This window comes from Eulemur rufifrons, chromosome 8 (genome assembly GCF_041146395.1).
Source record: "Eulemur rufifrons isolate Redbay chromosome 8, OSU_ERuf_1, whole genome shotgun sequence".
NCBI lineage: Eukaryota > Metazoa > Chordata > Mammalia > Primates > Lemuridae > Eulemur > Eulemur rufifrons.
The window spans coordinates 86,196,143-86,215,096 of NC_090990.1; the positions used below are offsets into that span (position 1 = coordinate 86,196,143).

The 18,954-nt window shown below is 38.8% G+C and overlaps 1 protein-coding gene and 1 non-coding gene across 3 annotated transcripts; both read left to right on the forward strand.

Moving 5' to 3' along the window:
- The first annotated feature begins 3,959 nt into the window (after positions 1 to 3,959).
- Positions 3,960 to 4,067, forward strand: LOC138391045 (U6 spliceosomal RNA). Its single transcript, XR_011234688.1, has one exon. It is a non-coding gene; the product is annotated as a U6 spliceosomal RNA (small nuclear RNA).
- Positions 4,068 to 8,980: 4,913 nt separating this feature from the next.
- Positions 8,981 to 18,576, forward strand: CACYBP (calcyclin binding protein). Of its 2 annotated transcripts, none has more exons than XM_069478377.1 (6): positions 8,981 to 9,044; positions 13,070 to 13,289; positions 14,702 to 14,798; positions 15,049 to 15,148; positions 16,583 to 16,680; positions 17,955 to 18,576. In XM_069478377.1, the coding sequence occupies exons 2-6, from the start codon at positions 13,184 to 13,186 to the stop codon at positions 18,109 to 18,111; spliced, it is 558 nt and encodes a 185-aa protein (XP_069334478.1). In that variant the 5' UTR covers positions 8,981 to 9,044; positions 13,070 to 13,183; the 3' UTR covers positions 18,112 to 18,576. The 2 variants fall into 2 exon arrangements, with proteins under 2 accessions (XP_069334478.1, XP_069334477.1); XM_069478376.1 differs by lacking the exon at positions 8,981 to 9,044 and adding an exon at positions 9,417 to 9,509.
- The last annotated feature ends 378 nt before the right edge of the window (positions 18,577 to 18,954 follow it).

An 18,954-nucleotide genomic window follows, 5' to 3' on the forward strand; every position in this document is an offset into this window, starting at 1 on the left:
CTATCAGAAACACTAATAGGAATGCCATATCTTTCCATACAACCAATATCTTTATTCTCCCCTCCCAGGTATTGAGTTAGTAATTTCTTCTTCATTGGCTTTCTTAAATTTCCCTGGTAATGTAGAAAAGCAACCTTTGCACTCATGTTAGGATATTTAATACCATTTGTCTTGTTTCATTTTTAAAATTTTTTTCCAATCTTTTCCTGCTGTATATTAATTATATATTTTTCTCCAACCCCTACTCTATTTTCTTAAAATATTTTTCAGTTAATAACTAGTGTCTTCATTTCCTAGCTGATGTGAGAAAACCAAGAGAATACAGAGATTTGAGCAGAGGAAATAAAGAGTTAGACCTTTAAAAGAGTCACCTAGGATGAGAATTACATATAACTAATGTAAGGGATCGAGCTTTCTTTTCCTTCAGCTGAAATCAGTCTACTACTAACTATTCCACCAACCCTGTGCATCAGACACTAAAGTCGTTGTCTGATTTTTAGGGCCCTTTAAGGCGAGAAAAAAGAACTTTTTAAAAATTAAATACCTTGGCAGGGCATGGTGGCTCACGCCTGTAATCCTAGCACTCTGGCAGGCCGAGGCGGGAGGATTGCTTGAGGTCCAGGAGTTCGAGACCCAGCCTGAGCAAAGACCCAGCGAGACCCCCATCTCTACTAAAAATAGAAAAAATATTAGCCAGTCAACTAAAAATAGAAACCAAAAAAAAATATTAGCCAGGTGCAGTGGTTCACGCCTATAGTCCCAGCTGCTCAGGAGGCTGAGGCAGGAGGATCCCTTGAGCCCAGGAGTTTGAGGTTGCTGTGAGCTAGGCTGACGCCACAGCACTCACTCTAGCCCAGGCGACAAAGCGAGACTCTGTCTCAAAAAAAAAAAAAAAATACCTTGTTTGTTTTATCTTCTGGGAAATAACACTTTTTTTTTTTTTTTTTTTTTTGAGCCAGAGCCTCACTCTGTCACCTGGGCTAGAGTGCAGTGGCGTCATCATAGCTCACTGCAATCTCAAACTCCTGGGCTCAAGCAATCCTCTTGCGTCAGCCTCCCGAGTAGCTAGAACTACGGGCTAATTTTTTCTATTTTTAGTAGAGAGGGGATCTCACTCTTGCTCAGCCTGGTCTTGAACTCCTGAACTCAAGCAATCCTCCCATCTTGGCCTCCCAGAGGACTAGGATTACAGGCATGAGCTACCGTGCCAGGCTGAAAGAACACTTTTAAATTACTTAGCAAGATGATTCTATTGTATAACTTGCCCTTAACAACACTCTTAAAATAGCTCTGAGTCTCTTGCTTTAATTACAAGTAAATGAGAGAATGAATAAATTCGGTTGTATGATTTGAACACTGTTGGGGTGGGGGTGGTGTGTGTGTGTGTGTGTTTGGTGGAATTTTATATAGAGTATCCCTGCCTCTTTGGTTTACCTAGATACCATGCAACCAAATATACATTGAGATTTCAAGACATGGTGATCAAAGCTGGAAGGCCAGACAACAGCTCTATGGTCTGTGTTTCCTAGTACCAGATATATAATAAAATTCTTCCTGGACAACATGGTGATGGTCACATTGAGGTAGAATTGTCCCAAAACATTCTTCCTCTCCCATAGTGGCTTCTATATGATACAGGCAAGACCCTTTACCTTAGCAACTTCCTTATCTTTCAAATTGTACTCAAATGAGGACTTCAATGTGGGCTGCACCTCAATAGGAGATGCTGATCTTGAGTTGTAATGAGAAAAGTGGATGTTTATGAGCTTTTAATGACTACAGTCAGCTGTCTGATATTCCTCTCTCAGTTTCCATCTAAAAGACTACACGTCAAGCTTATCTCCAAATGAATTTGCTACCTGCTACATCTACATCAATGTATCCCATTCTCCTTACCCCCATGTCTGGTTTATCATTAGCGATATTCTGAAAAGCTTAATCTAACAAAAAAGAATCATTGAATAGAAAAAGAACATTGTAAGTTACTTTCCTTTTTCATTGGCAATTAGTTAACATGTAAAATCTTTTCCATTATACTGCAACTTTTAATAACTATATTATATGTATGGAATAAAATATAAAAACTGAATTGTGAGAATATAAATGCATCAAAAGACTCTGGTGTCATGAAAGCACAAGAATAAAGCTGGAGATGGTCCCAGAATCCAAGATGTCCCAATAGCCTTTTGCATCAGTTTCTCTATTTTTGGTACTTTGCATAATGCATGGATCCTTAGTTCAAATGAGGGAAAAAGTTTCTCAGTCAGCCCCATTTCTTTTCTTTCCAACTCCTACCTTTCCCTTGCTGAGGAGGTAGTAGAAATTCTGTACTATTTTTATGAATTCTATGATTTTGCTCATGACATCTCTAATGAAAACAGGTTCTAGAATAAAGGAGTTGACTAGTCCAAACAGTGCTAATTGACTAAAAAAAAAAAAAATTAGTGATCAACCTCTTCCTCTGCAACACTGACCAATTAGATGTTTCCATAACTCCATGTATTATGCATAGTATACTCTATAAATGTAAATGTAATGCTTGTTAAAAATGCAATTTATTGTACATTGTCCCAACAAATGTTTACTTTTATAATCGTTATGAATTTGAACTGGATTAGTATCTTGTTTTCATGTGTGAATGAAGCCTTGTGAAATAAACAAATGCAACCAAGAAGGTAACAAGGTGACTGTTTTTGTGAGCCAGTGATGTTTTCAATGCTGTGTGTTGCCCCTTTGGCCCCATGAAACAGTAATAAACATTTGTTCTCAAGTCCATATATGTCTTTCTGATTTTTTTTCTAGTTGGCTTTATTCTGATTCATTTGAACCCAGTATTTATGTAACACTTCTTACCTGACACTACATTCCAGTCAACTTCAAAAGAAAACATTTAGAGAATATACCTTGCAAAATGATATCCCCTACCACTCAGGTCCCCAACCCCTGGGCCGTGGACTGGTACTGGTCCGTGGTCTCTTAGGGACTGGACTGCAGAGCTCCACGGCCACGCCAACGCCCTTTCCATGGAAAAACTGTCTTCCATGAAACTTAGGAACCCAGGGCCGCCCTGCAGGAAGTGAGCGATGGGCCAGCCAAGCGTATTTCGCACCACAGCCCAAGCTCCACCTCCCGCCCCCACCCCACTCACGGCTGTGGAAAAATTATCTTCCATGAAACCAGTCCCTGGTGCCAAAAAAGGTTGGAGACCACTGCTATAGAGCACCACTGCCCTGTTTTTCTCTCTATTGAGATTCCTTGGTTGCAAGTCACGGAAACCCTTGAAAGCTAGCTTAATAATTTTAAAACTCAATTAATTAAAAGGAAATATGGGTATCTATATCATGGATCCCAAAGGCCAAATAGTTGGGTCTGAAGAGGCACTGGGACAAGGGACTGGAATGTCACCAAGACCTCAAGCAACTGTTCCTATGATCAGTCCTCTGTTTGCCCTTCCAAGTGATGCTATCTGCTTCATTTGCCTGTCTGAAAACAAGCTTCCCCTGCTTCTAAGTATACAACTACCAAGTTTACATGTCCTCTCCAAATTACCAGCAGAGATGGACTAGCGTCTCAGTGTCCCAACTGCACATTCTTACAAAAATCTGACTGGTTAATCCTGGGTCAGGTGGCTAGTCCTTCAAGATACAGCAAGGTGGGTGATATATAATTCAAACAGAACTCCAGAGGCTCTCCTGAAAGTGGAGGCTTTGTACAGAGAATCCCAAAGATGTCTAATTTGCCTTTGCATTTTGTTCTAGAAATCCATGGAACCTAAGTGAAAGCCAAGAGATTGGTCACCTTCTCTTAGAATTCATCATGTATTAAAAAATATTGATCAGAAATTGTAAAATTACAACTTGTGGCCCTAACCCAGAACCACAGACATTTCTTTTTTGTCCCATGTGGTACTTTAAAGAGAAATTTTACATAAAAAGTAAAATAGTCAAAATTATTCAGAAGTGCTCACTTTGACAACACATATACTAAAATTGAAATGATACAGAGAAGATTAGCATGGCCCCCTGTGCAAGGATGACACTCAAATTCATGAAGCATTCCATGTTTCTGCAGTCCCTGGAAGGTCATTCCCCTATTTGCTGACTAGCTCAATGGAAACAGCGGGAGTCAAAGCAAAAAGAAAAAAAACATTCAGAAAATATCCATTGAATTTGGCAGTTAAGAGGTCATGAGTGGTCTTGACATGAGCAGTAAGTGGGGGAGCAAGGAAGGCTGACTGCAATAGGCTAACTAAGAGAAGTTTATTTTGAAAGGAAAATTCTCCAAAACTTGGAAACAAGGCAAAAAGCTGAGTGGTAAGTCCTTTCTATGTCCAACCAAGGACTAGGGTATTGCACTTGGTACATCTCACCATTTACTATTGATTAAAGGTTCTTACACTTAATCTGCACATTAACTTATAGCTTTTGTCCAGTAGGAATACAAATCCCTACTTTCTTTCCAGCAGAACAGATACACCAAAGGTTATAGTTTATTATCCTGTGGGACATTAACCAGTTTGTATCCAACCTTGTAACCTTAAACTAACATTCCATTGCTAAATTGCCTATAAACACCCAGCCACTCAAATACACTTTGAAGTAGTTTTAACATATTACTGGTTCCCTCATTAGTAAGTTGAATAAAATATTTGTCACACACATGTTCATTTTATAGTTGCATGAGTATTTTTTAAAAGTTTACTTGCAAGGAAAATTTACAATGAAATCCAGGCTTTAGAAGAACTGGCTCACCAGAAAGAAATTACACCAAATATTTAAAGGAAAAACATGACTTCCAAGTTTACAGAGTCTAGAATTAGTTTATTCATGGTAGAAAAAAACCCAATTCTCACACTGTCATATTATCACATGTTTTCAAACATGAGCGTTGCAAAAGTTAGAGATAAAGTGTTTTTGATTGATTTTAGGGAATCTAATTTTATGGGAAAGGCTCAGGATCAAGTTTTATTTATATGTGTAACTAGAACTAGACACAATAATCCCAAAGAGAGAGAGAGAGAGAGAGAGAGAGAGAAAGAATGTGTGGTGGTAGTAATGTCATGAGTTTTGGTTTATCTCAGGATGCAAAGTTTTTTGTTCTTCCTGATTTGGGGATTCAATGTACCAATGACTCAGAATGGCAGCAGGGCAAGGAGTTGGTTTTGCTTCTACATGTTATGTGTAAGGACAGTTATAGGATGCAAGTAGAGAGACACTAAATTGATTTTGTTTTGTTGACTCTCACGGATGGGAGATTTGAGCTGTTTTAGATGCTGGCAAAAAGGAGAGAAAGGAGAGACTGGAGATAATCACCAGCCTTGTTTAAAGGAAAGGAAAGCACAAGGGTTAGAGTCTCAATTAGGAAGTAGGAATGCTGGAAAAAACCCAGAAAATTGCCTTCAGAACATAGGTTTTTCGGGTTTAAGATTTTAGAGATGGGCAGTTCTATGACATGATAAGGTCTAAGGTGTGGTCATGGATGTAGGTAGCTGAGTAATAAAATCAGAGCTAATACTTACAGACTGCTTACTATTTTTAGGGACTGTGCTAAGCGGTTTTATGTGAGTATCCCGAATTTAATTCCCAATGTTACTAGGCATTCTAGTCCCCATTAAAACATAGAAAACAGAGGCCTCTGAGAGTTTAAATAACAAGCCCCAAGTCACAGCTAATAAGTAGTAGAAACTATTTGAAATCGAGAATTTAAAACCTTTTCTCAATATCTAGGGATTACTTCCCAAACTTCCTTGTTAATCATTTGGGGGTGTATTAAAACTAGATTACCAGGTCTAGTAAATTCATTAAAGCAATTGCCTACTGTACTGGTCTCTATTCTAAGTGCTAGAAATGAGGTGAACAAAGAGATCCTGCCTCTGGAGCTTAAGCTGTAGTGCGGAGTTTCTCAGTCTCAGCATTGCTGATTCTTTTTTTGTCAGTGGTAATCTATGCATTGTAGGATGTTTAGTAGTGTTCCTGGCTTCTACCCACTAAATGCCAATAGTATTTCCCCAGTAATGACAACCAAAAAAGTCAAATATATGTGGACAAGAGAGAGTAAAATATCCAAATTTGTCCCCCATTGAGAATGACTGCTAAAATAGGAAAAAGACTAATAAATTTCAGGTGGTAATAAGTATAAAGAACAACAGGGTAAGAGAGTGGAGAGAAATGGTAAGGCCGGTAACAGTGAAATTGGTAGAATGGTTGTTCTAATGGTTTTGATGTGTAAACTTGGTTAGCGTACTATCAAGTTATTCAGTCAAGTGTTGCCGTGAAGATATTTTGCATAGGTAATTAAAGCCTTTAATTAGTTCACTTTGAGTAAGGAAGGTTATCCTGGATAATGTGGGTATGCCTGATTGAATCAGTTGGAAGGCCTTAAAGGCAGGGCTGTGGTTGGTTTCCCTGAGAAGAATGGAGTTTCACCCTGTTGTGTTCTTCCCTCTTTGACTTCCTATGGATGAAAGCTTCAATCTGTTCTCAGGGGGCACAGCCTACTTGCATCCTCCATTCCTGCCTGCCTGGCCTACAGATTTCGGACTTGCTTAACCAATTTCCACAATTGTGTAAGCCAATTCCTTGCTATAAATATCTACCTATTTACCTCCTACTGATTGTTCTTCTACTGAAACTTAACACAGTCCAGACAAGCCTCCCTAGTGTTACTTTTGAAAGATCTAAATACAGTGAAAAAAATGATCTGTGATGATCCAGAGAAGAGCATTCTGAGCAAAGAGAAGAAACAGAGTACAGACTTGAAGGTGAGAGCAAATCCAGTGGGTTCAAGGAATAACAAAAATACTAGAGTGTTAATAAACCAGGGAGATGGGAGAAGGAAAGAGTGGTGGGAGATGAGTTCTGTGAAATAAGATGGGAGGCTCATAAAGGTGAGATAAGATCATGTAAAACTTTAAAGTTCACAGGAAGGAGTTTGCACTTTAAGCCTAATAGGAAGCTGTTACAGGTTTTTAACCAAAGGGATATAATGATTTGAAAAGATTTCTCTGGCTGTTCTGTGGAAAACTAACTATAAAGGCACAGTGGGGAAACAGAGAAACCAGTTAGGAAGCTAAAAATTCAGACAAAATAATGATGGCTTGGTCTTGGGTGTGTAGGCTAGGAAAAATAATGTTTCCTTCCATGCATCTTATGTTTATTGGCTGGGGCCCCTGTAACAAAATACAGATTAACAAGAGAAAAGCACACAAACACATTTAATATAAGCTTTGCATGACAAGGGGAACCTTCATAAAGAAATGAAGACCCAAAGAAACAGTTAAACTTAAGTGTTTTTTATAATAGGTTTGATGAAGAACGTAGAGATGTGGGAAAATGTGCTAGGGCAAAAAATTTAGGGAAATTTAGCAAGGCCTGATGTTCATATTCCTTTTTGTGTCCCTGTGTTTTCAGAGATAAGGATGCTCCTTCCCTCCAGGTATAGGGAGAGCACCCCTCACATGAGGGTCTTATGCCCTGCTTCAGGGGAGAAGGATGAAGGAGGGTCAGAGAGACATTCCTGCACATGCTATTTCTCAAATTCCTTCAGTGTAAAGTTTTCAACATGCCAAGGCGCCATATTTGGGGGTAGCATGTCCTGAAACCCATCAGGTGGTAGTAGTAGAAGTTGTGAGAAGTGGTTTGACTCTCAACATATTTTGAAAATTAGGCCAGCAAGACATGCCATAACATAGGATGTAAGGCCTGAGATTGAAGACTCAGGCATGACTCCTTGGCATGAGCAATTAAGAAAATGAGATGACCATTTACTGTATTAGGTCAAACTTTCATCCAATGCAATAGGATATTTGTTTTTTATTATTAAACATTGGTTGGACCCTTTTAAAAAACTGACATAATTAACATACAATAAAATACACAACTCTTAGGAGTTCATTTCATGAACTTTGACAATTGTATCTATCAATGTAACATTTCTATGACCCTGCAAAATTCCCTTATGGACCTTGAGTGTGACCTACAAAAAGAAACTACTTATACAAATATAAATTTATGGCTCAGTGAAATTTCTAAAGTGAACCCACCTAGATATCTAACCAGTCTTCAAATCAAGAAAAGGAACATAACTTGGACCTCAATAGCCCCCTGGTGGCTCATTTCTGTCATTGTCCTCCCCATCCAAGGAAAGACTATACTCACTTTTGACATTGTAGGCTAATTAGTTTTGCTGGTTTTAGACTTCATTTAAAAGGAACCAAACGATATGAACTTTTATTTATCTGGCTTCTTTCTTTCAACGCCATTTCTTTTATGAAATTCATGCATGCTTCGTTTCGGTTCTATTTCTGTACCACACTTCTGATTCTTTACTACGATAATGGTCAGCATCCATTTTTCTAGCAGCTGTTATCCTTCTCTGACTTGCAGATTCTAATCGCTACCCTGGGCGATCTATAAAGCTAAGTGGGGGCTGTTTGACCTCTCAGGGGTTTTTCCCGGATCTTACTGACTTGGGTAGGCTAGAACCAGGATGGAACACTGCCCCAAGAAAAGTAATTTCATATTCCTGTGACAGTCAACAGGCTCACGAATCCAAACCCAGCTGAGAATCAGACAGCTGGAATGGTCTGAAAGGGTCGAAGGCACCAGGAAAGGGTGTTTCAACAGTCCCACACGGAAAGGCGGGACCAAAGCTGCACCCACTGTAAGGCAAAAGCAGCCTTTTGTTAGCTGCCTTAACTCCTCGGTGAGCCACGGGGCCCGGTCACGTGCCTAAAGCAGCCCCACCTCCTATCGCGGCACCGTGAATGATGCCACCACGTCGGAAATGCTAGACCGCCGTGACGTCTCCAGCGCAACAAAACTCACTGAAAATCAAACTATTCCCTTCAGGAAACCTCCACGCTTAACGCGTTCATTCTTTCCAGTTTCAACATAACTAGGCTACTCCTTCTCCCCACTGTTTTGCCTTTCTCTCGCGTAGGCTCACTAGCCTAGACAAGATGGCTGCCTGGCTGGTGTAGTGTCCTAGAGAGGACGGAAGCAAACGACTCTCTAGCCAACTTCCGACTCAGACTCCGAAGGCCGGTACGTTGTTTCCGGGTCTGGGTTAAGGCAGCCGTTCCGAGTTGCGACTGCGCACCGTGGGCAAACGCGGTTAAAGTAGAATACATACACTTGCCGGGGCGGTAGGAAGAGGCGTTGCTCTTCTCGAAGTACTGGTTCGCTCGCGAGAGTTTGGCGTTGCTAGGAGGCTCGGCGGGTGGGCGGGGCAAGGCTCTATGGGGCGGGGCTGAACGAGGCGGGCGGGACTCCTGGTGGGCGGCGGCGGCAGCCTGGCGAACGTTCTAGAGCCGCTGCTTGCGGAGGGCGGGCGGTGACCGCGCACGGGGCCGGGTGTGCGCACAGCCTGCGGGCCTTGCGACTCTTGCCGTGGGGTCTGCCCTCGGGGTGAGCGCGCTTGGTGCGGCATTTCCTGTTCCCTCCTCTGCGTGGCTGCAGCTTGGGCCTTCGGCCTGACCCAGCCCGACCATGGCTTCAGCTTTGGAAGAGGTAAGGGGTCCGGCCTCATCTTCCTCACCCGCCCGTGATGGAGCTGCTTCGCCGGTCAATGGGCCCTACCGCCCCGTTTATGTGGGCCGAACCGCCCTGCGGCGAGCCGATCCCGCGCCTTCCCCTGGGGCCGCCTCCTTGGACCCTTCCTGCGTTGCCGGGTCCCCGCGCTTCCCCTCGGCCTCCCATCCCACTCACCTGCCGTGGCCCCTGGTGCCTGCCGGCCCGCGGTCGTGGTGCGGGCGAGCGGCAGGGGCGTGTGGTGCTCCCTGAGTGCAGGTAGTGCCGATGGTGGATGTGTGAGAGCTGGTCGCCTTCACGTTTCCTCGGGCCTTTTCCGCTCCCGTTTTACTAGCTCTAGGACTGGACGCTTCATTAAACTGGTTGCAAAAACTCGGTGTCATTTCATGGCAGAGAGCGGTTAGAAGATGAGAAGTTTTTGGTCCCAGCACTTTAATTCTCTTAGTCATATCTGTTGTACACATGAGTAGCTCTGTTACTTAGGGCAAGTTACTTTGCTTCTCTGCCACAGTAGTATCCATTTTATAAGATTGTTGAAAGAACAAGTATTATTTCTAAATGTTTAAACCAGTACTTGGCAAGCAGCAATCTGCTATATGCGTTTTCTTTAAATAAATAATTGGGAAGTTAGTTGTAACCAATGGTAGGAAACTGAATGGCCTTTTTAAAAAGCTCTGTAAACTCCGAACGTGGGAGCATTAACTTTTTTGGAGACTTAGTTTGCTAAGTTAGAAAATGGAAATAATACTTAACATTGCTATTTACCTGGCCCTAAGTAGGATGTAAAGACATGTTAATGTTATTCGCAGTAAAGTGTTGGGTATCTATTAACTAGATTTGCTTCCAGGTAATTTTCCCTTCAATACAAAGAACAAGTAATAGGAAATCTCAAATTTGTCTTTAAATTAAAAAAATGCTTTAAATGAAGAAAAATGAGATTTGTATGTTTTAAGTGTTAACCTGGGTATTTTGCCACAAGTTTAAGGGAGGCCTTGGGTACCACGTGCCCTGAGAACTCTGAAGTGGCTTTACAGTCACACATACGGATAGCTCAGTGTTATATTAATTCTCTTCAAAGTAAGAAACTTTCTCAGTGTAGGTACATAGAAATAGGCGTTTAGGGGCACTTCTTTTTTTTTTTTTCTTTTTTGCTTGAGATAAAATTTACCTTTTTAACCCTTTTAAAACGTACAATTAAGTGATTTTAGTATATTATGCACAGTATTATGCAACCATCACCACTGTCTAGTTTCAGAACATTTTCAGTACCCAAAAAAAGAAAGCCATTAAGTGTCCTTTAAACAATTGCTCCCCATTCCTCCCTCCTCTAGAGCCGCCCCCCACCCCCCCACAGCCACTGATTACTTTCTGTTTCTGTGGATTTGCCTATTCTGGGCATTTCATGTAAATGGATTCAAACTTATATATGGCCTTTGGTTTTTGGCTCCTTAGCATGTGTTCAAGTTCATCCATGGTGTAGCATGTATCAGTACACAAGGTTTTTGTGGCTGAATAATATTCCATTATGTGGATATATAGCACATTTTGTTCAGCCTCAAATGGACATTTGAGTTGTTTCCACTTCTTCACTATTATGCAGCTGTGAATACTTATGTACACATTTTTATATGGATGTGTTTTCAATTCTGAGATAATATCCCCAGGAGTGGAATTGTTGGGTCATACGGTAACTATAACTCTTTGAGAAACTAGACCGTTTAGAAAGTGGTTTTTCCATTTTATATTCCCACAAGAAATGTATGAAGGTTCCAGTTTTTCCACATCATGGTCAATATTTGTTATTTTCTGGGGTGTTTTTGTTTTTATAATACTATCCTAGTGGGTGTCAAGTGGTATCTTGTAGATTTGATGTGCATTTCCCTAATGACTAAAGATGTTGAGCATCTTTTCATGTACTTGATGGCCATTTGTATATCTTTGGAGAAATGTCTGTTAAACTCTTGTCCATTTTTGAGGCACTTTGATTTTAATGTCTCCAAGTGAAGAATTTGGAAATAGATTAGAAGATAACCTTCAATACGGTCATGGGTAGGGTGAAAAGGAGATATTTTGCATATGGAAAACAAATGCATGCTAAGGCAGCAAGGAAAATTACAAGATAGATTAGATAGGTGGATAGAAACTGCTGTATCTAGGACATCTTAAAGTATGTGTGCAGAAAAAGCACCAAGGGATCACCTTTGCTGGTTTCAAGTCTGCAAATAACAGAACTGAGAACTACCTAAAAGGGGCTTGTTGTAAGTTGCTTCAGTGGATACCTTACAAAACAGTACTTTTGAGCCTAAACTGGCAATATAGAGGGCCTGGGAATTTAGCCATTATGGGGTATCCTTTGCTTAATTCTCATTTCTTTTCTGGGTTTGCTAGAAAAAGGATTCGTATTCCAGTTAAAAAGCAAAACCTCTTGTTTAGACTTGGTATGTTTCTATTTGTTTTTGTTAACCAAATCCATACTCTGTGTAGAAATAAACTCATTTTACTTTTCAGTATTTTTATTTTGTTGGTATTAGAATCAGTGTGATTTTTTTGAAACCATTATAATAAAAAGATTACTTTGAACTCAAACATCTTGGTTCTATGCTCAAAAGATAAGTTTGCATTTTTAATTTTCTTGTCCTAGTAATGAGTTTTTCTTGGGAGGGTAGAGTGTGGACAGGAGGCTGGGCACAGTTGAACTTTCTATACCATGTTATCTGTTACAGATAGGTGAAACTAAGGCCTCTGAGTTAACTGAGATAATAAAAGACTTGGGGGTAAAAGAAAAGCATTAATTCTGTTTTTGCATTTTATAAGACTATTAGGAAACAAAGGCTTTCAAACTCTTGGACTTCTGATGAGTTATTAAGCACTTAATGATTTTTATTTTGAGCTTTTTATATAATCTCACGCTATAATGTAAGATTTTTGTGGTCAAGTTGCTAGTTGTCAAGCCAGAATGTAAAGTCATTGTAAGAAAAATGAATCAGCTTGGAAAATCTTTTATCATAAGAATTCAGACTCCTTTGTGTGTGGTAAGAAGTGAGGACTGATCACTCACAGAAAGAAGAGCATTCCTTACCTCAATAAAGTTTTACCATGGTCAGCATGTGCTCTCTCATCTCCTTTGTTTTAATATTTAAAAAATTTCTAACATCTGATGATAGGACTGGGTATTATAAAGAAATACATGAATTCCTTTTAAAAATAATTCTGTGTTCTTTATAAATCATAACAATTTCTTGTAAATAAAATGTTCTAAAAACAAAGCTGGGTAACAATCTACAAAACTGGAAAATTTAGGCTTAATTACTTATTGCTAGCTAAAGATTAAGTTTTCTTTAAAAAAAAAAGGAAGCTTGAGTTACTTACAATTCAACAGGCTGGAGGAAAGAATTGAAGTAGCAACTCAGACCTAGAAAATTTAGATGAACCTCTTAATTCATAGCTTGTATTTCAATAAATTGAAATGACTAATAAGCACAATATCAAATCATTGCCATAGGTATCATACAGCTAACTTACCTTTTATTTTAACACAGCTACAGAAAGATCTAGAAGAGGTGAAGGTATTGCTTGAAAAAGCCACTAGGAAAAGAGTACGTGATGCCCTTACAGCTGAAAAATCCAAGATTGAAACAGAAATCAAGAACAAGATGCAACAGAAATCACAGAGGAAAGCAGAACATCTTGACAATGAAAAGCCAGCTGCTGTGGTTGCTCCCATTACAACGGGATATACAGTGAAAATTAGTAATTATGGTATGACTTGCACCCCTCTGTCCGCTTCTGCCTCCGAGCATCCTATTCCTCAAGAATCCATTTAAATTCAAGAAATAATTTTGAGCGCCTAGCGTGCCACTATTGTGCTTGGACTTGTTTGAATAGATACAGAACAATGACTGAGACCTAATTCCTGCTCATTGTGTGGTTGGGACACAGACATACAATTAATACCATAACAACGTAGTAATACCATTTTCCCTTAGAGGAATGTAAACTTTTTACTTTTGGAAGCACTGCAACTTGAATCTGAGTGATGACCTCTCAGGAGGACAGGGACAGTCTTATTTTTCTTTGTGCTCACAGTATCTAGCACATAACAGGTACTTGATAAATATTTACTTAACTGAATCGAGGTTTATAAAGTATCAAGTTAAGAAACCCTGAAGAAATAATTCTAGAAGTGAGGAACACTCGGAGAATTAGAAGATTTTAAGTTTGAGTTTGAAGGCTGAGTAGTATGTTCAGCAAGTGGAAAAGGGAACAGCATGAGCAAAGGACATGAATAGAGACTCGAAAGGCATGAATGTGTTTTTGAGTATTGTCACAGTGAAAAGCAATGTGTATGTCATGCTTACGAAATGTACTGTAAACTGGGGGCAACTGCTTGTGCTTGTAATCACAGCTGCTTGGGAGGCTGAGGCAGGAGGATTACTTGAAGCCAGGAGTTTGAGACCAGTCTGGGCAACATAGCAAGAACCCATCTTTTAAAAAAAGTAATAAATGTACTATAGTACTGTAGAAGATGCACTTTGTACTCAGTTGACTGTAGGAAACTGGTCTAAAGGTATCTAGGATTATGGCATTTAACCAGGAACATAGGTCTGTGTTTAGAGAGAAACTTGTCAGTTGGAGGGTGGATTGAATATGAATGGGAAGAAAGTAGATGAAGTTCCATAGAACCCTCTAGCTCATCTTTTTTGATTAACACTACATTTCTATAAGACTAAGTGAGGAACAGTCAGGGTTATGTGTGTGTACATACAAACGATTATAGAATTAGACAATATGTTGAGCCATCCAGCTTAGTGGAGAGCTACCAGTATTTAGGTGTAGGAAAAAATTATTTCCACAAAAAGGCTAAATGAGTTAAAGAATGTATTTAACAGTCATATTTTTATTCTAAGGAGTAAGAGCATGGGCTTTGTGTTTAGAAACCTAGACTTAACTCTAAATTGTACCTCTTTGTTAGATGCCTGATTTGGGGTTAGGCAAAGTGCTTTGAGGTTCAGTTTCTCAGTCTAGAAAATTTATTTTTATTTTTTTCATGTTTCTATTATTGGTTTCTCATTTTTATTTTACTGAGTTTTTTTATGAGCCATGTGCATTTGCTGTTCTAAAGATAGTTTGAGAGACTTACTTGTGTCCCATCTTGTTTTTGTTGTTGCTAGGATGGGATCAGTCAGATAAGTTTGTGAAAATCTACATTACCTTAACTGGAGTTCACCAAGTTCCCACTGAAAATGTGCAGGTGCATTTCACAGAGAGGTGAGTTCCCATTATAATAAGAAAGTGATCATTAAGAGATTGCCTATGGTACTCTTTTCTTTGCAGTTTCTAAAATTCTGCGTAAATTTAGAATTAATTATCCTTTACATTTACTTTGAAGAGGTGAGTATTCAAATCATCTGGGATGGCCAAATGCACACCCTGAAATAAAGCTGGTGGGTTTTTTTCACAAGAACTATAGAACCTTTCATAGAACCAGAATGTTAATGTATTCACTATTGTTTTGTAGGTCATTTGATCTTTTGGTAAAGAATCTGAATGGGAAAAGTTACTCCATGATTGTAAACAATCTCTTGAAACCTATCTCCGTGGAAGGCAGTTCAAAAAAAGTGAGTGTTTTTTTTGTCATAATACTGTGAAACTTCATGAAATTGAACCTGGCTGATTTAATATTGAGGTGAACTAGAATTAATTTATCCTCTAATGGGGACCTGCTATAGCCTGCTGCGTGCTTTGTAAAGAATGTTTTATTGGAATATTGCCATGTTTGTTTATGTGATGTTTGTGGCTGCTATTGTGTTACAACGGCAGAGTTAAGTAGTTGTAACAGACCATATGGCTCATGAAACCTAAAATATTTACTGTCCGAGCCTTTCTATAAAGTTAGCCAAGTACTATTTTATAAGAATAGATTATTTCCCTCCTGATTTTAATGCAATATTCTTCAAAACTTTTGATGTGGTTAAAGTGAGTCTTAGAGTTTCAATGCCAGCTGTACCACTTATTCATTGTGACCTTTGCCAGCTTACTTAATCACTCCATGCCTCAGTGTCCCCATTTACAATGGTCATAATAATTTATTTACAAAGTTGAACCAATACACTGAAATCAAATGATATATGTAAAGTGTTTAAATAATGGTAGTATTGTTAGAAGCATGATGTGTACAATACTGATATATAAAAGGAGGTCTTAAGCACTTGGCCTAGTTGGAGTTAGTAGAAGACATAAAAATAATGAAACTGCCTTTTAAAAAACTACTTTTCATATTTTTCACTATTTTAGAAATTCCTCTTTTCTACCTAATTTGAATAAATGAGGTTTAATGCATCAGACATACAGACATGCTGTGCTGTTTGTTTATAGTTATGTAGCAGCTTAAAGGTGGTATTAAAATATCATTTATTGATTAGCTGTGTCTTACTGCATCCTTCTTCATCCACTAATCACATAGCTGAAGGAATACTCAGAAGATTCTGAGGAATTATACTGGTCATTGTTGACAGAATTATATATTGCTCTTTCCTCTTTCTCACCTTCCATACACCTTACCTTGCGCCCTGTACTGCCTTACATGATCTGGTTTCCTGCCTGCCCTTGCACCCCTCTTACTATGTTACTCTCTCCTCCAATAACTACAATCCACCACTCCTCTTTTTCTTCAAATCAAGATCATCCCATCTTAGAGCCATTCTCCTTGCTGTGCCAACGGCTTAGAAAGCTCTTCTCCTAGAGCTTAGGCTTCAGCTCATATTTTGCCTCAGAGACACTTTATAATGAAGTTCCTGCTGCCATGTCCCATTAACACCTTTGTCTTGATAGCATTTATTAGTATTTGAAGGTATTCAAGTTTTACTTGTTTATAGTCTTTCTTCTCCATGAGTGTTCAGATTCTGGCCTATTCATAAAAGTATTACTAGCACCTAGAACAAGTCTTCTGTATACTTGGCACTTCATTAATTGAATAAATAATTGTTTTGTAAATAGTCATGCTTATCTCCATGTGTTCTAAGTTGTAACCTGTTTTCCTGCTTTTCTTCCAGGTCAAGACTGATACAGTTCTTATCTTATGTAGAAAAAAAGCAGAAAACACACGATGGGACTACTTAACTCAGGTTGAAAAAGAATGCAAAGAAAAAGAGTGCGTCTACTTTCATTTCTTTAAGAATTTTAATGTATTCTTTCCTGGGATTATAGGTTTTTAATAGTTTGTCTTTATGGATAGTAGAGCTGTGTAGTCTGTGGTTTGACCATTTTCGTCTTGATGTCCACTGAGATGATTGTCTTCTATATACCTGCTTTCAACTATCACAATCTACCTGAAGAGGGCACGTGTCCAGCAGATTGCTTTTTAAGATGTTTTTTGTTATGGTTGGCTCTTTAGAGTAAGGGTTCTTAACATTGGGTACAGATACTGTGCCCATTCCCAGAAATTCTATTTCAGTAGTTCAGAGAGACCCAGAAACCCATATATGCTTAATTCCTCAGATGTTCTGAACATGTAGCATCACTGTCACTGGTTTAGAGTGAAAAACATAGAATATTTTTATCCTTCTTAATAATGACTGCTTTAAAAAAAATGTATATTCAAAGATACTTCCATCCTGTCAGTTGCTCCTCTGCTTTAAATTTTCTCCTGTAGTGGTAGTGTGCTGCATTTAAGTCAGTGAACTGTCCACATTTCTCTCACTCTTCCCCTCTGATAGCCAGTGTGCATGTGGAATGTGGTTAGCTAGTGTTAGGCATATTGGACTATGTGGGGAATTGATCTTAAATCTAGAGGGAATTAACCAAGTAGAGGACCCTGTCTTATTATATCCCCAGTGCTCAGTACAGAATCTGGCACTTACTAAATGAATTGGATAAATCAATTAAACCTAATTGTTAATTGGCCCAGTTTGGACATTCGTTGAACTAGAGGTACTGACCACATTACTTAAAGACAGTGTTCTCGCCACCAGGCCCAGATCCATGTGTCTCAGGCTTTAGAGGAGGGCTTTTCTAATTAAAAACATATGAGCTTCAGTATGTATCCATGTGTAATGTATGTTTGTTTTTTCCTTCAATAAAAGTACTTTTTTCAAATTATGAAGAAACATGTTTCCAAAATTAAGTCAGAAAAGTAAATACTTTTTTACTTATTTTACCTGCTAAAAATCACTGGAAATCCCATAGCCCCAACCCCATAATGTTTTGATGTGACCAATCTTTAATTACCAAGTGTCTGCATATTCGGGGGGGGGGGAGGTTTATATTGTTTTCATTAAGATGACTGTGCATGCTATTTTGATTGTGAATATTTTTGGATACTCTATCTTCTTTTCTCTACCCCTCTACTTCCTACCAGTGTTAAAGCCTGAATTATACCATTCCATGCTTTCATTTCTTGTTTATTTTGTGTTTTCTTTTTAACAGAAAACCCTCCTATGACACCGAAACAGATCCCAGTGAGGGGTTGATGAATGTTCTAAAGAAAATTTATGAAGATGGAGATGATGATATGAAGCGAACCATTAATAAAGCCTGGGTGGAATCAAGAGAGAAGCAAGCCAAAGGAGACACAGAATTTTGAGACTTTAAAGTCCTTTTGGGAACTGTGATGTGGAAATAACTGATGTTTCCACTAAGGAATGTTGGTGAGCTGCACATATAAATTTGACAGATTTGACTATTTACACAGCCTTCTCCTAAGTAAAGGCAATGAATTCTCCATTTCCTACTGGAGGATTTATTTAAATAAAATATGCTTATTAAACATTTCCTGCAAAGATGGTTACATTAGTACCTTGGTCATTTTGTTCAAGAAAGGGTTATATTGCATTCATGTGTGAAATGTAAAAAGCAAGTCTTGCCTGATGAAAATGCTACGTTGTGTGTATTTCTGTTCAGCTCAGAGGTAGAAAACAAAAGTATTTGTTTGCCTTTAAGTTACTGACATCAGCTCCCACCAATGTAAGAATATGTAAGAGTAAAACCTGAATTTTTGCATAAAATACAAATCTGTACCTATACCTGAAGGTTGCTATAAAGTGGCTAATCCGTTATTACCAGCTTAAGCAATGCATATACCATGCACTAATAATCCAATCAGAAATATTTCTATCTAGATTTAAATATTTATGAATATAGAATAGAAACTAAATCTAAACTTCACAAGCATAAACATCTTTATATAGTACCAATTAGTAAGTATTGCCATAGATCAGATAGCTTACAAAAGTAATAACCATGTAGCACAAAGAAATTAATTTGAAAGTCCATCTATTCTTTATTCCTATGTTCAGTCAAGTTAAAATTTTCTTCAACGGAATAGTTTTACTGTTTATCCAGGAGTATGTCAGCAAAGTCTGGTTTTTAGGGGCACTTGTTTATTCCCCTTGAAATCAGGAGCCAGAGCAAGGTGCCTGCAATCTCC

What these genes read in the sequence shown, in the direction of transcription:
- CACYBP (XM_069478376.1), top strand. Translation starts at nt 9,489, where the DNA reads ATGGCTTCAGCTTTGGAAGAG. An exon ending in TGGCTTCAGCTTTGGAAGAG is followed by an intron (nt 9,510 to 13,069) that starts GTAAGGGGTCCG and finishes ATTTTAACACAG; the next exon opens with CTACAGAAAGATCTAGAAGA. An exon ending in AGTGAAAATTAGTAATTATG is followed by an intron (nt 13,290 to 14,701) that starts GTATGACTTGCA and finishes TGTTGTTGCTAG; the next exon opens with GATGGGATCAGTCAGATAAG.